The 16561-nt window shown below is 43.4% G+C and overlaps 1 protein-coding gene across 2 annotated transcripts in view; it reads right to left on the bottom strand.

Annotated features, from left to right (window-relative positions):
• The window catches only part of FZD3 (frizzled class receptor 3), a gene marked incomplete at both ends in the record, with an annotated part of 53993 nt that extends 46044 nt beyond the window's left edge, over window positions 1-7949 (bottom strand). The window contains one exon of one of the 2 annotated variants that reach the window (XM_080342055.1): window positions 7761-7949. In XM_080342055.1, the coding sequence (XP_080198181.1) occupies window positions 7761-7949 (189 nt within the window). The remainder of the gene's footprint in view (window positions 1-7760) is intronic. The other variant, XM_080342056.1, reaches the window with a different exon arrangement.
• Window positions 7950-16561: the final 8612 nt, after the last annotated feature.

The raw sequence follows: 16561 nt of genomic DNA, 5'->3' as shown, positions 1-16561 counted from the left end.
TGTGTTCCACCTTTCCTAATAATTCCTCTTTAAGCCGGCACCAGATGCTCCAGAATTAGCCACAATGCAGAGCCATCTGCCTTCACGACCCTGAAAACAAGCCCGCTGTGAATACATGTTGATTAAGATGTAGATCGTTCGCTTTAAACTGAAATACTACATAAAACTAATGTTTTTTTCATATGTCTGCACTAAACTATCAAGGCTAAACTTTGTTTCCATATTTCCACTGAATTGTTATTCAGAATTAATCTTTTATTCAATGAAACATGAACACGGTGACAGTTCATCTTCAATTCACTAACAAAAAAAAAGCCCAACCCTACTTCTCTTCGTTTTCCCTCTTGCTACTAGGCTGCACTTTGAAAATATTCATGTGGCATCTTGTTCTCATTAACAAACATAAAAGATTAGGAAACAGTATTTCTGAAATTATTATTCTCTGGAGAACGTCTGTTAGCCAGGCAAAAGAAAATAAGGGGTTTTACCACTTGCTACCTAGCTCTGCTATCTGAGCGTTGAGGATTCATATGCAGAAGATTTAACCCTTGTGTTCTTTGTATTTTGGAAAGAAGCATCTCTTTAGTACTGTTCTTACTGCTCTGTACAGCACAGCACTTGAACACCTTTATCTGGTTTCTGGAAGTGCAATGATGTGGGCCCTAGAGGCAAGAAAAAAGAAATCAGAGACGCACCGTTGTGATTGTTCGCATTAAACAACCATCTGTTCCTCCTTAAAATGTCACTTACAGTTCATATTCCCTTTAATTGTTGTACTAGGATGGATCACATGCTCAGGTGTGATCTGGGTCCCCAAATCTATTCAGTTTGCTATTCAGGATTCTATATTTGACAGTCTGATTGTCAGAATCAGAACCTGTGTTCTCCCAGACACAAAACATTGCAGGGAACAACAGCCGAAAACTCCATTTGTGCGTCTATTCCTGGATGTTACTCTGTTTGGGTCAACGACTTCACGAGACTTCTAGCCAAAGACAAAGCTCTTTCTCTTTCTTCCTTATTGAAGACTCTACCAACTTCAAAGTAGGTACATACATGATGTATCTCAACACAAACAACTATCTCACTTGGCTGTTCCTCCTGTCCAAGGAGTCGAAACGTTTCAGCATTCATACAATATCCTTCATTCAGATTATCTTGATGCTCACTGGACCTTAATGTGAAAAGGATTGAAGGTTCTAATATGATACCATTTAAGGCTACGTTCAAGAAACAGCTTCCTCAGCAGCCTCGTTGTACAAAATTGTCGGCTTGTACTAATTTTTGTGTGGATCTCCTTGGGGATGTAATAACTCTAGAATATCTTTGCAATTCTAGCTTTGAGACATAGTGTAACGACAACAAAATCTAAAATCTTTATGTGGCTATTTCTATGGTGAAAATTCAGAGTGGGAATAAGAGAATATAAAGTTAATGAAAGAGGAGGCTTTAATCAGCTAGTGCACAATTCGCTTATGACCATGTACAGCCCCATTGTTCTGTAGGCATCATAATCTTACACACTAAGGAGAAAATTAATCCTTACTGCAAATTAGTGTGTAAGATTAGAATGCTTACAAAACATCAGCTGATGAAAACCTACTTCTCCATTAGCTTTATATTCTTATACTTCTATGAGTTTTGCCTGCAGACCTGAAGAATACAGAAAGCCAAGGAAAAGTGCTAAGATTTAGCAAGGGAAAAGAAGATGGGGGACAGAAAGGGGTAAAGATGGAATTACGGGGGTTAGAATTTAAAGGTCTTCCACCCTACATTCACCGCATCCCTGCTGCTCAGTACAAAATCAAAGAAAGGTGCTTCCTACTTCTATCCAAAAAGAATCACTCAGAAATAGAAGAGGAATGGGGCAGCACTACCTCGCAGCTCCAGGAAAGGTAAGAATCACAACCATGTTAACCAACATCAGTCAATTTTGCACACTCTCCCTGGCTCCTATGCAAATCAAGATTTAAGAGACAATATTCCATATTGAGTCCAAACCCTGATTATCTGAAATCAGTTGTAATATATGCCTGAAGGAAAAGCTATTTGAGAAACACCATTAAAATGGGCCACTTAATATTTGACCTTTCTACACTGGAAAAATGCCTAACTCCTATCCCACATACTAAGACCAGGCAAGGAATGAATACCACTATGTCTTCTTCTGATGTCATTTTAAAGCATACTCCAGTTCTTTTCCACAAATAAAAAAAACCCCCAAAAACTAAGATTCCAAAGAGCACCGCTGGGAAAAGAAAAATATATATTGCCACAAAAAAGAAACACACAGAAATAGAGTTAGCAAGATACACAAACCTTGCAGCACGCATGCTGCTCTGCGGCAGGTCAACGGCATTCCCCTCTACAAGAATCAGTGCAAGCCAGAAACCACTCAATTTGAAACAAAACATGAAAAATCAGGTGCTTCACATCTGTAGTTGCATATCCGGTGACAAAGTCCATTAACTATTCGCTGCTTCTGCTTCTAAATATTTAAAAGTCCATGACTGGTTAGTTCATCGATATTAATGCAATGATTCCCAGCTGATGGAGTAGAAGTGTATGAGTCAACATCACACCTCTCCCCTTCCAGCCACCTCCCTCACCCTGAAAATAAGAAAGTAAACTGTAGAATAACGTTTTTTCTCTATTACCCCTTTTCATCTCCCACCTACGCACTAATCAACCTAGCCACGGTGGATCCCTAAGTCCCTACTACTGCTCTTTTTTGATAAGGAAAATAGGAATCCGAGTGAACAGACAGTGCAGAGGAATAGCATGTTATCTACTCTGCCCATATGGTGAGTGTATCATCTCATTTCTGGAGCGCTTGACCTCTGGTATAATCCCAAAAGACAACGCTGCTGCATTCACGGAGAGGGACCCATTTAGCCCTCGACTACGTCTGGTTCCTGTCTTCAAAGCCTCTTTTATCCCTAGTATCATTTGCAAGGTCCCATAAACATCAGGGTAAGGAGAAGAAAGAGCTGGCAGTATATTCAAGTGCCAAAAGACTGGCAATCATCATATTAAATCACTTCTCTTCATCAGTGACAAAAGCTTTAATAGCACACTCTCAGGCTCCAACGGGTACCAAGTTACATGTTCGCTGACAAAAACATTTGTCTACAAAAATCACATTATAGGCAGATAAAAACCACTGCTTGCTAGTGTTATGCATAAGCAAATCCTTCAAAGCCAAAGGAATATTAAGTGAGAAAGAGATGGAAGATTCACGTTGCAGCGATAATCCAAGAGATGGGTAAAGAAGGGCAGGACAACTCCTGGCTCCGCTTGGCCGGGGGCTCCGAAAAATACACACCCTTTACACCTATTGTATCTCCATCCTCCATTACGACCAGTGTGCTGGTCCATAGGAACCGGCGTCACTCCTTTTAGAAAGATGATGTAAAATGACTCTCATTTTAGGCTCTGGCCAAGCAGATGTTAACAGAGGTTGGACGAGTGCGGCCGGTGTTTGTCCTCCAGCAAAAGGAGGCAAGTCCCTTTAGAGATACCTGGGGATACAATAATGCTCCAGGCCCTTAAATAAAGAAATATCTCCCTTCAGTCTCCCTGGGTTAAAGCAAACCATGCTATCGTAGCACAGCACAAAGGTTAAGGCATCCTCGTGAATAAAGGCACAGGAACTGATTATTTGAGTTTTGAAGAAATAACAGTAACTTTTTAAACAGTTCCTTCAACAAAGCAACCAATGGTATGGGAAGAGAAGTGCATGGAATTTGTTGATGGTAAGACAATAGCTGTGGTGGTTCTCTTCATTAGTTCTCATTAACTCTTTCTCGTATTATATTCTTGCAGTACAAACAAGCTGAATTTGTCTTATGGGTTTTATTAGGAACTATTGTAAAAAAGCACTACCGAAAACCTGTGAGAATGACAAAGCTTCCCCCTGCAATACACAAGATGAATCACACTGATTCTGCTGCTATATTATATTATTTTATGCCCAGGGCAGTTAGGGAGGGCTTGGACATGAAAGCCGTTTACCAGAAAAAGCCACAATATAAGTTTTAATAAACATAATTCAGTTCAAAATTTGAGTGCTCCATCCATTTGACTGCAACGTGAAATAGTGTCTAAAAAGCCAAATAATAAAATCTTACTTCTTGCTAAGTACAGATTTAAGGGGCAATCTCGGCTGACACAAGGAGTGGAAATAGACTTACAAAAATCTGTGGCTTTTCATTCTTTATTTCTGTTCAAACACCTAAAAAGCTCTGCAAGGGAGGCACAGGCCCCTGCATAGGGCATTTAAGTTTGATAATAGCCTTATTTGCTTGCACAGTCTCAACCATTTTTCACAAAGCATTCAGAAGCAGCCCATAGCCCATCCCCAGACCAAGTCCACTGGCCTATGTGCCTATTATATTGGCAGAAGAGACTTCTATACATACCCACAACACCACTGCGCCCATGCTAAGTTTACGAATGGCTTTGGCAACAAGTCGGCGTATGAATCGCAGCACCGCAGTGTTTCACACAAGCTAATTTCTGCTATTAAATTGAGCTTTATACCACAGAGTGCAGAGAAGTAACATTCACTTCTCAGCTGTTTCTCTCTCCATAGCAGAAAGCTATTTGATGAAGATAAGAACAATTATGTCAGTTATTCTGGCTCAGTCTGAGGGTCCATATAATCACTGCTCTGCTTTCAACAGTGGCCATAAAAAGCCTGTTAGTGAAAGTGATATTTTTGATAGTTCTGTGAAATAATTGGTTTAACAAAAAGCCAGAAAAATGAACATCATGTTGGCCATTACTAGGAAGCTATTAGCAGCAAAAAGCGTGATTTTATTTATTTTATGTATTAAAAAACCCTAATGTGCCCGCATGTGGAGTGGTGCGCCATTCTAATCGCCACATCTCAACAAGGACAAGGCTAGAAAAAGGGACTGAGAAGAGTAACTAAAATTATTACAGGAATGAAGCAGCTGAAAGCCAAAACGGCTGGAACACTTCAGTTTGGAGAGGAAAAGCCTGGGGGATACAACTGAGGTTTCCAAAATCACAAGTGTAGCAGAGAATTTAACTGCAGCGTAATATTGCACAACGCTGGAACAAACGATATTAAATGAAAGTAGCAGGAAATTGGCCTAAAACAGGTTAGAGAATAAGTGCTTCTTCACGCAGTGGTTAGCGAGCTGGTTGACAGTATTCTATCATGGAATAATTTAGATAAATTAATTGCTAATAGATCCATTAAATCATACTGAAAGGAACAGGCAGACAGGTACCTTCTAACATCCATAATTCAGGGACTGTGGGTCCCAGGGAAGCACCAGCCCATAGACAAGAGGTCTTGCATCCTTTCCCTCTTCTTCCCATGGGCAGATACAAAGCACTTGGTAGAGCAAACCATGAGCAGGACATTTCTTATGTACCTTAAACGCTGTCCCAGCCTGTGATAATCTTCTGCTGTGTGGAAGAGCCTGAAGTGCTTTGTTTCTGTGCAGTCACCCTAACTGGTATCATCTTCCAAGTTCTGGTCCAGCCTCCTCAAACTTTTTGCATCCACAATACTGGCTAAGAGTTTCACAGCTATTTTTGAAGAGCCACCTCTACCTCTTTCTTCTGACTTGGCTTCTAGCAACTTCATTTGATGAAGTCTGGTAGAGATAGTCCATCCCTATAACGCTTCACATGCCACTTATGATGGTAGTTTTTGTTCTGTTTTGTCTTCTGTTTTAAAAGTAAGCTAAGCCACCCTGTCATAGTCTAACGTTCCTCATATGGGAATTTTTCCTGTTCTTCTCTGGCCCTCTTTCAGTTCAAACACATTTTTTGCAATAGCTCGAAACTTCACCCAGCACTCCAGCCATTTGTGAGCCACAGGATTCTATAATACCACAGTCATGCCTGGTCTTCATTTCTTTCTTAATTATTCCATGTCTGATTTGCCTTTTGGTTTTCTTACTGCTCAGTCACACTTTCAACTCATATTTCAATAGAACAAATTATCCTAACTCCAATGAAATCAGCTTATCACCACCAATGTGAGGAATATTATTCCCCCAACGATTCCTATCGCAAATGTAGTCTCCAGATCTTTACAATTTTTCATTCTGATTCAATCTCAGCTTTACGTTACTCATCACAGTATCAACAGGCTTTCTCATCTCACTGCCAGTCTTCTCTTCTGGATCATTTAAGAAAATACTGAAGTGCACAGATCCTGAAAGCCTTCAGCTGATGATCTGCCCCTCCAAGAGGTGAAAATCTACCTCTCCAACCACCCAACAAAACCAAAACCCACTAATATCTCACATCTCTGCAAGCCAGTCTCAGAAACCTTTAATCCAGTTGGTTTTCATCAATTCCTTCAATATCCTAAATTCCACCTTCCAAAGACGAAATAAACAGTTTGTACAGTTCACCCTATTATCCTATTAAACTTCCTTACTTGCTTTGGCTCCATTGTTCCTCCTTCCAGTTAGATCTTCAAAGGTCCTCAGAATTTACCCCAACCAATTCTAAAAAAAATATTCATTCCTGTTGCTATGTATTTAGCAAAACTAGAATCCCTGGCCACATCCAAATGAGCCATTGAAATGCAAGTCCATAGCTCTTTCAAAGAAAGCAAATTTAAGGGTAAGAATCTCTATTTTCTTCTTATAGTAAAACACCTGTCAAGTCTGGTTCACAACTCTTCCATAGAGAAAATATATAAAGCATTGTCTTTGTATCAGTTAACAAGAACAATTAAATTAGGTTTCTATATTGTCAGGCAGAGCATTCAAAGATGAAAACATATGATTACTCTTTCTGTTCTCAGTGTACAGCACAGCGTACCTCCCAAGCACTTCAAAAATACAAATAATCCTTTTCTGCACAAATCTCTCATGAAAATTTGAACAGGCTGACAGCGAGACTTGCCTAATATTCTGAATTTCCACAGAATACCAAGTAAGGAAACCCATTAAGCAGAGTGGTAGGATAAAGGACAGACTGAAATGAGCTTAAATGTCTTATACAGGTACAAAGAGACTAAGGGTGTTGTTGAAGCCCCATCTGGAAAGTTCTCCAAAGAAAGGTCAGACAAATATCAGTGGAAATGCACTGTTGTTTTGTTTTTTTTTTTTAAAGGAGAAAATTATTACATTTAAATCCAAATAAGGTTTTAGGGGACAATGGCAACAGTAATAAGGTACCATTATAACAAAGCAAGTGCAAGTCTAAAAGCTTGTCTGCCTAGACAGAGAACGCAAACAGGTTAAATAAACAGTCTGCAAGAGAAGAGGCTTTCTTTCAGCTGAGAAAAGCAGTACTTAGGAATGAGCAATTCCCATTATTTTCATAGTATATCTTATTATTCTCATTTTCTTCACACCAAATTTCAGGTGAGTAAGAAAAGGTCAAATATGACAAAGCCACCAAAGAATGTACTCTTCAGAATGAAGAATCTTCTGCTTTTCTGGCATTTAAATGCGACAGACCATTCAAAATATGCATCCTCGATCTGTCTAAATATTTAAAGTAACAGACTACCATACAAACACATCCAGAGTATTTCACACTCAGTTATAGTAAATTAGGCAAACTTTGCAGTCATAGAATATTTTAGTATATATTACAGCACGTATTTTGCAAGTGGTGTTTGCTTTTATATTTAAATTACTAATTATCTTGATTTATCTTTTTTATTTTTAATATAAATACCTTCCTGGCTTCTGTTACCAATTAACTGCCAACTAAAGGCCAAAAATGTTAATCTTGCTGAAAAAAAACAGTCTTACCTCCATTGCTAATGCTGCTGTTTGCTGGTCGTAATGATTCAGAAGATTAGGCATAAAAGTGGTGTTGTAAGGCAGATCCTGACACATCCGCAAGATGATGGGCTCACAGGAAAATAAACTGTGCCCTCTCGTGTGCCCCAGCAAAACATCCAGAAGCCACAGGTACCGCAGCATCCAGGTCCCAGCCATCCTTCCACACCGGGAAGGGGCTGGTCACTGAGCTCCACCAGAAACCTCCTTCAACTCCTCATGCACCTTCAGATTTCACTTCCACGGCAATATTTGCAGTCCTTGCCTAAGGTTCTTCAGAATTGGGATGCTCTTTGTGTGCGACATCATTGGCTTAGTCTAGAAGATGATGTATTTGAGACAGACGTGCGAGAAATCTTGCCTTCTCAGTATTATACAGTGTGTATTAGGTCCAGGTATTAAGATGTTTAACCGCATTCCCACACAATTGACCCCATCGTGACAGAAGAGCAGTCGAGTTACGTTCTTCTTTTGTTAGATAACCTAGAATAAAACCCACAACAAACAGAATACAGTAAAAAGCCTTGTAATTGATTAAAATACTTTAGTTCTAAATAGCCTGGTAGACAAATTGCTTCAAGTTCTCGTGTGCAAGACTAGAGGGTCCCTTGACGAGTTTTAATCCTGGTTTCAGATGATTTCTGGTGGAAAAAAGATGGTGTTCTATAAAGCTCAGGACGGCGAACAAGGGGAATGTATTTAATATGAAGAAAATATTTTTAGAAAACCCCACATTACATTTAACCATGTGAGTATTACAATTGTTGACCACACTGAAACCAAGCTATTTCTGACTCAGCATCTCCACCAGTGCATTCGCAGCGATAGCATCTTTTGAGCTGCACGGCCTCGTAGCTTCTGCTGAATAATTATAAAACAAAAACAAAACAGTCACCACCACCAATACACAAGTCCCAGCTTGCAGGACTGAAGGCGACTGTTCTGTCCAACAGACACAGGTTTGGCTACCTGTGTTCAAATATGGCATTTTAGCTGTAAACAACTCTTTTGTTGTCTCTAAGCCATTTTACTTGCACAAATCTCACATTTTCCTCTCCAGAAACCATCAGAACAGGTAAGGATACACCAGAAGACAGCATGATTCGAGGAACCCTTCCTCCACACGCTCTCAAAGATGGAAATTACAAAGGGAGCTACGTATGGTTGTTCTGCCAGTTCCACTCTACCTATAGAGCCAATTCAAACAGCAATCACTCCCCAGGCTGGATCTGCAATTTCTCAGCACTAAGGGGCTGGAGTGGAACGAGCAGAACAGGGACTCAGCATATTGTGCTCATCAACCGGAGAAACAAACTCTGAAGCTGGAGGTGAAAGCATGGAAAAAGCTGACAGAGCCATAAGAGTACAAAGAGGCCCCTTCCTTAGAATAATTTTGTCTTACGGCAATAAAATTTGCAAAATTCAGTCTCTAACCAACTGCTTTAAAAAAATATATATGGTTCGCACTTAAAGGTAACAGAAACTTGAAATTGTTTGAATCAGAAAACCCCAAGTATTTCCTCAATATTCCCCAGAGAAGGGCAATTTGAACAGACTTCCAGTCTTGAGAGTTTAATGTTTTTCTTTAGATATTCAGAAAGGCAAATAAATTCTATACTTAGAGAGAGGAAAAAAGTGTTTCCTTTCTTCCTAATGCAAACTTAGGGAGAGATATAAAAGAATTAATTCCCAGACTTCAGCTGGTATCTGCTGATCAAGAAAGTTCTGGATGCACGCTTCTGTTTACACAGGCCCATCTTATGGTCAGAAAAATTAAATACCTCTTTAAACCCTCATATACTTTGTGGGTTGGACTAGATAATCTTGAGAGGTTCCTTCCAACCTCAACAGTTCTGTGCTTCTCTTTCAGATCATGTGCGGCAATGGTTTTGGCTGGAGCTGTTCAAGACAGGCTGGTAAAAACAAACATGCAAATAGGAAAAAGCCCAAGATGTTAAACATAACCATGTTAAATTAAGTTATTGACAACTTGCTTTCACAGGCTGCTTACTCTCTCACAGCTATTGACAGGGAATCCATGTTTGACGCAGCACATAAAGAAAATAACACAAACAATACTGTTCCAAACCTAGGAAAAAATAGAACATGGCAAAAGAAAAGCAGAAAAGAGAATTATCTACAGCTTAAGCCAGGCAGAAGAACGAACAAACATAGCTTAAATTGCTTATATTCTGAAGGGAGCAAGTGCTGCTGTGAAGAGCAGTCAATGCACTGAATTTAAAAGACGAAAATTAGCCACAAGACATGTTACATCTAACCACACCTAACTTCAGTCCAACCTCAAGTTCATATGGCATTGAGAAGCCGTGGCCTCCTGATCTAAGGAAGGCATTCTTCAGACTTAGTTTTCAAGAATTTGGCATCTCTTTCCAAAAAAAAGCCAAAGATCTGAACTATACCATCTGCCAGGCCAGCATTACTTAACCCCCAAGGACATTCTCACATCCTGACCAGAAGATTACAAGTTATAGACAGACAAAATCCATTCCTACTCAGTTTCATACAAGGCATCTAATCCCCTTTGAATTCAGCCTTTTGGCTTTGATATTTTATTAACAGGTTTCCACACTCAGGAAAAGAAACCTGAAAAGTTCGTTGCCATCTCCAAAACATTGGTTTCAAACACTTCAGCCACCAACAGCAAGAGATTTGATGGAGTAACTCCAGCGAAGTCAATTTGTAGCGTGGATTAGCAATTGAATTTATAGCATGCTCCCTGTAATTCAGGTGCCATTCCAGCAGTGATCAGAAGATAATGCTTCATAAGAGCGGTTCAGAAGCAATTTCAGATGAACTATACTCACACCAGGTATTTTGTTAGAGCTGGAAGCACAAACATTGGGCAAATCCAGGCCAGGATCTTGGGAAAAACTCCAAGAACACTTCACAAATCATCATATTAATGACATTCAAAGTAGAGACTCCAAACAAATCCACACATCCTCTGACTTCCTCACAACCTCAAACTGAAAAAGACCCCATGCAGAAACCTAAATTCAATAAGCCACAAAAAGTTTTAAACTGTGCAAAAAGCATAAAAAGATTCATCGTTTCCTTTCAGGGCTTTTCCATTTTATGTTCGAGATCTTATTGCTATAGAGTATCATAAAGGAAATAAAGTCTATATTTATTAGAGACAGAAAAGAACATATTATATAGCCTAGTCATCCAGTGCCCTTTCATGGAAACAAACAAAAAAATCTAGGTGAAAGTAAGAAAAAAGACAACCATGTAATTGCGAAAGGAGACCAAAGTTTTGCAAACAAGCATATGGATGACCTATTAATTGGTGTAGACAGATGAATGCTGTAATAAGCAATCTTTAGTGTCAAGATAGTTTCTTACCACACATCCAGTTCTGTACACTCATTGTTGAGCCTCTACATATGAAATTTTGTGGTTATTTTTATATGTATATAAAACCAAAACACTTGTGATGACACAGGGGATAAAAGAGGAGGAGGGGATACCTGCCCATCTACCCCAAGGCACTGCAAAAAAGAAAAAACTGTGGGCAAAAGGGGTAGGAAACAGCTCGTTTGTTGGTGTGGTTATGGATTTATACAGTATTTACAATCATCAGAAGCCCATGCAATTCCTGCTGTAAAGGATAAATTAAGAAATGGGTAGATGACTATTACAAAGAGTGAAAATCATTAAATGAAAGGGTTGACTCCCACAAGTGATTTTTTTTTAATATAAATTTCAAAGTTCCTAAAGAAGCAATGAGAAAAACATCATCAGACTTTAGAAAGAAAGTACGTAGGTGGATTAATTAACAGTTATCTGTCCCAGAAAAATGGGGTGATAAAACAACAAACCAGACTCCTCCTGTACAAGTGAGAAGAGGAGAATGTCACCTTAGTCACTCCTCACCCAATTCTGATGGTGGAGAAAGGAACGGAGCTCACTCATTGCACACAAGCACCAGCAGCGCTTCCCCAACCCATTCCCACCCACATGAAGGCACAAAAGGAGAATACATTATTCTCCCAACTCCATTTTAATTAGGCAGTGGGAAAGAAACTCCAGCACTGCACTCCCCTTGTTCTCCACTTGTGTTATGGATTAAGGGAGAACCACACTATAATCCCCCACATCCTCTCTTTCAATTAGGAGACCACGAAGGAAAGAGGGCATATGCTGCAACTCTTCCACACTCCCCATAACTGTATGACAGGGGAGAACGAAGAAAGATGCTGAATATCTCTTCTTCCCCTCTCCCTTCACACAGTGACAACACGATGGTCCCTGTTCCAGCCCACACAGGGAGGACGGAAAGGTAGAAATGCTTTTTGGTAAGATTCTCTATGTATACGGAGGGATAATTCTAGCACCTCTCTCCATTTGAGTCAATATTGCTTGGCAAGCTAAAAGGACTGGAGAGGGAGCCTTAGCCTGGAAAAGGAGGTAGGGTGCAGATTGATGCTAATCCCTTTTCCCGCTGAATCCTCACTGTGTTTTAAAGGGAAAAGAAACAAGTTCACACACAGAACTAGCATCCTCTTGGATTCCAGCTGCACTGCAAAGGAAAATGAAGGATACCATATAACCACAGAATGTCCTGAGTTGGAAGGGACCCACCAGCATCATTGAGTCCAACTCCTGTCCCTGCACAGGACAACCCCACAGTTCACACCATGTGTCTGAGGATGGTGTCCAGTCTCTTGGTGAACACTGTCAGGTTGGGGCCGTGACACCTCCCTGGGAGCCTGTTCAGTGTCCAGCATCTCTGGGTGAAGAACCTTTTCCTCATGTCCAACTGACCCTCCCCTGGCACATCTTCTGCCGTTCCCTGGGGTTCTGTCCTTGCTCACTAAAGAAAAGAGATCAGCACCTGCCTTTCCTTCCTTCTTTCCTTCCTTCTTTCCTTCCTTCCTTCCTTCCTTCCTTCCTTCCTTCCTTCCTTCCTTCCTTCCTTCCTATGTATGTAAGACCTGCACCCATCCCCAAGGGTCCCCACTGCATCGCAAAAAGAAAAGGAAGGATATATATGTACATAAAACCTGCAACCCTTTTCCCGAGTCCACACTGTATCGCAAAAGGAAGGAGATATATGTATAGAAAACCAGCAACCCTTTCCTCTGGTCCACACTGTATTGCAAAAAGAAAAGGGGAGCCCACGGCTGGAGCTGTTCCTGCACTGCACAGGGACAGGGGGAGCGAGGTTTGCGTGGGGGTCACATCCCTTTGCTCCTGGGTCACTGCAGGATGGAAGGAGGGAAACGTGGGGCTAGAAACCTCCTGGGTCCCCAATGCACCGCAGAGGCTGGGAGGTGTGGAGGGGGGAATGGGGTCCCCAGGGGCAGCGCATCCCCCTTTCCTTTTGATCCACAACAAGGAGAAAAGGGAGGGGGTGCACATGGACGAACACCCCCCGGGCTCCCAGAGCACTGCGAAGGGGAGAGTCCCTGGGAGCGCATCCCCCTCCCCTCGCCTCCCTGGTGCAAAGGGAGGGACCAGCGCGGGACGAGCATCCCCTTGTGAGGCCGGAGAGAGCGGGGACTGGGGACCAGCATCTCCCAGCGCCGGGGGTGGGTCCAGCACCTCCACGGCGATCAGCGGAGGGCAGGACCAGCATCCCCTGCCCCGCGGTCGCCCGATTTAACCCTCCGCTCCGCTCGCCCACCCCGCGCCCGGAGGACGCTCCATGGCCGCCCCCCGCCGCGCCGCCTCCGGGAGCGGGTGTCTCTGCCCTTGGCGAGCCAGGCGGCCGCTGCGGGGCTGGAACAACGACACCCCTGAGGGAAACCCTCCGCTCATCTTTCACATCCCGGAGCCCCAGGTCCCCACCGTTACCTCAGTGCGGGTTCCCGCCGCGGTGACCAGCGTCCGTACCTCAGGTGGCGGCGGCGGCGGAGGCAGCGGCCGCGCCTCCTCCCGCCCGACCCCGCCGCAGCGCCCGCCCCGCCCCGCGCGCCCGGCCACGCCCTGCCGCGCCCCGCCCCTCCACTCTGTCGAAGCGAACGGGCCAATCAAAACGCGCCGAACAGGTTGCTAGGTAAATCGGAACCTCCGGCCGTTCTGCCTTCCCGCCCCCCCGTTGCTAGGAGCTGATTGGCTGGGTGCCTCCCCGAGGGGGCCGCGGGAAGCGGTTGCCATAGCGACGGGAAGCGGCCTCGCGGGAGGACTAGGCCGCGCCGCCCACGGGAGGGAGGAGGCAGGTGAGGGGGTGACTGGGGTGTGTGGGGAAACGGGGCTGAAGGGTCCCCTGGGAGAGCGTGGGGCACACGGGGGACATGGGGAGGGGGGTACAAATGCATTGGGACACGGAGTGGAAAGAGAGAGTAGAACAACCCCCCTGCAGTGCTGGTCCAGCTCTGGGTCCTCAGCACAGGACACACATGGAGCTGCTGGAGAGGGGCCAGAGGAGCCCCAGGAATGACCCGAGGCTGGAACAGCTCTGCTGGGGACAGGTGAGAGAGTTGGGGTGTTCAGCTGGAGAAGAGAAGCTCCGGGGAGACCTTAGTGCGGCCTTTCTGGACTTAAATGGGGCCGATGAGAAAGATGGGGACAGACTTTTTAGCAGGGGCTGTTGTGATAGGACAAGGGGTGATGGTTTTAAACTAAGAAGGGAGATTCACGCCAGATATAAGGAAGATTCTTCTACAAGAGGGTAATGAGAGCCTGTCCCAGGTTGGCCAGAGAGGTGGTGGCTGAACCATCCCTGGAGACATCCCAGGCCAGGCTGGACGGGGCTCTGAGCAGCCTGAGCTGGTGCAGATGTCCCTGCTCATGGCAGGGAGGACTGGGGGAGCTTTTGAAGGTCCTCTCATACCCAAACCAATCTATGATTCAATTATTCTATACTTCAGGGCTGACCAAAAGTAAAAGCACGTTGTCCAAATGCTACTTAAAACACTGACAGACATAGACCATGAACCACCTCTCTAGGAAACCTCTTCCAGTGTTTGACCATGCTCTTGGTAAATGCTTCCTAGTATTTAGTCTGAACCTCTTCTAACGCAGTTTTGAGCCACGGTCATAAAGCGAATGGGTGTGGAAGTTAAAGCAGTGAATCAGGGACACTGGCAGGGGGCAATGGTGTGGAGGAGCAGAAGGGATTTGGAGATTGTCACCTCTGGGATGGAGGTGCCAACACCTCGGTGGGCATCATGGACCAAGGAGGAGCACAGAGTTAGTTACTCACTGCCTGGGGTTGGGGTACTCAGACCTTGGGTAAGAACACAGGGATACTTCAAGCAAACCCTGGCAGGTGTAGGGGTATGGATCTCACGTAGTACAGGGTGCACAGGGTGATGGTGCTGGCAAGAGGCAGAAATATCATTGGCACGAGGTGCTGCAGGGGTTTGGTTTTCTCAGTACGGTGGCATTGCCACATTCTGGGCTTTATTGATGCTGCAGCGTTGGTACCACAGAGGTGTCTGAAGCCAGGTGGGCAAACGTCTATGCCAAGGTCACAGAGCCTTCCACATGGGACCTGGGACACCTGGGAGAAGATGGATGTGGTAGTGGGGATCACGGTCAATATCGTGCGGTCAGAGATGATGTATTAACCGAGGACAGGACGTTGCTGCGCAAAGTGCAGGTGGCAAATGTGGAAGGCTGCATGATACCCGTGCTTCGCAGCTTGCGGGTTAAGGTGTTCAAGGGAAAGGAGGAATGCAGTGTTGTTATAAATCATTGCAAGTGTGCACTTAGCCTCCTGCCCTTCTCCTCTCGCCATCCTTCTAGGTGTTTCCCTACATGTGAGGATCTGTTTCACATCATCTTTTCCACCCAGAGCTATCCTCTCGAATTTTCCCATTTTGAATGCTCTGTTGTTTGGCCTACATTCTAGATCATTTTTCTGTTACTGCTGTTTGAAGCATTTCTTCCATAGCATAAATCATCGCACTGTTTATTGTCGATATAATAATTCACAATAAAAATTACTTCCCTGCCTGAGCTTGAGATTGATTCAGTTAAATTCTGTTTATTCGCAACGAACTCCTCGACTGTGTCATTGTTGTCGCTTGGATTAATGTGATGAGGCTCTTTCTCTGCAAAATGCATCCTTAAACCTCCGAGTGCACCAGGCTCTGTTGAACCACAAAGACTCACTGCTATGGAGATGTGGCCAAACCCATGAATAAAGCAGGTCTGCCTCTGAAGGACTTGTTTTGAGTATGGTTTGCACAAACCATACCAAAGGGTTAAGCGGAGATTAACCCAGCTAAAGGAAACGATTCCAATGCCCTTAGTTAATATGATATGATCACTGTGTATTCTTAATCTTTCTTAAATGCAATCACGTTTGTGGGTTTTTTTAAACCGAGGGCTTGACCCAACTTGCACTGAAATCAGTGAAAGTATTTCCATTGGCTTCAGTGGGGTTTCCATCAGTATTGAAATTGTCTCACTGTTAGACACCATTTCACCCTGTGAAATTAATGTCTGTCTTCTTCATACATCTCAAACCCACAAATCTCCTGGCTCCACACTCAGTATAACCTTTCATTCGAACTCTGAACCATTCCCAGGTGCTTTTTGGCTGTAGTAACCCAAGCAGTTTTGCTCTTCTTTAACATTTGTGCTCTGCCGGGCTCGCTGGCTCCCTGCAAAGTGGGTAAGATAAGTGCTTTGAAACAGCTGGACATCACTGACCAATTTGGTGTGAAGTTAATCAAACAAAACCAGCTTGAAAACACTATATATACTCATGAATCTCAGTCTTTCACCCACTTTTGCACAGATATTTATTATGCCAGCCACCCGCTCCTACATTGCCTTTTCTTTTTCCTAGGATG

This window comes from Nesoenas mayeri (assembly GCF_963082525.1).
Source record: "Nesoenas mayeri genome assembly, chromosome: 3".
In the NCBI taxonomy this organism is placed as follows: domain Eukaryota; kingdom Metazoa; phylum Chordata; class Aves; order Columbiformes; family Columbidae; genus Nesoenas; species Nesoenas mayeri.
Note: the sequence above shows the minus strand (reverse complement) of the source record. Positions and strands in the feature narration are given on the sequence as shown.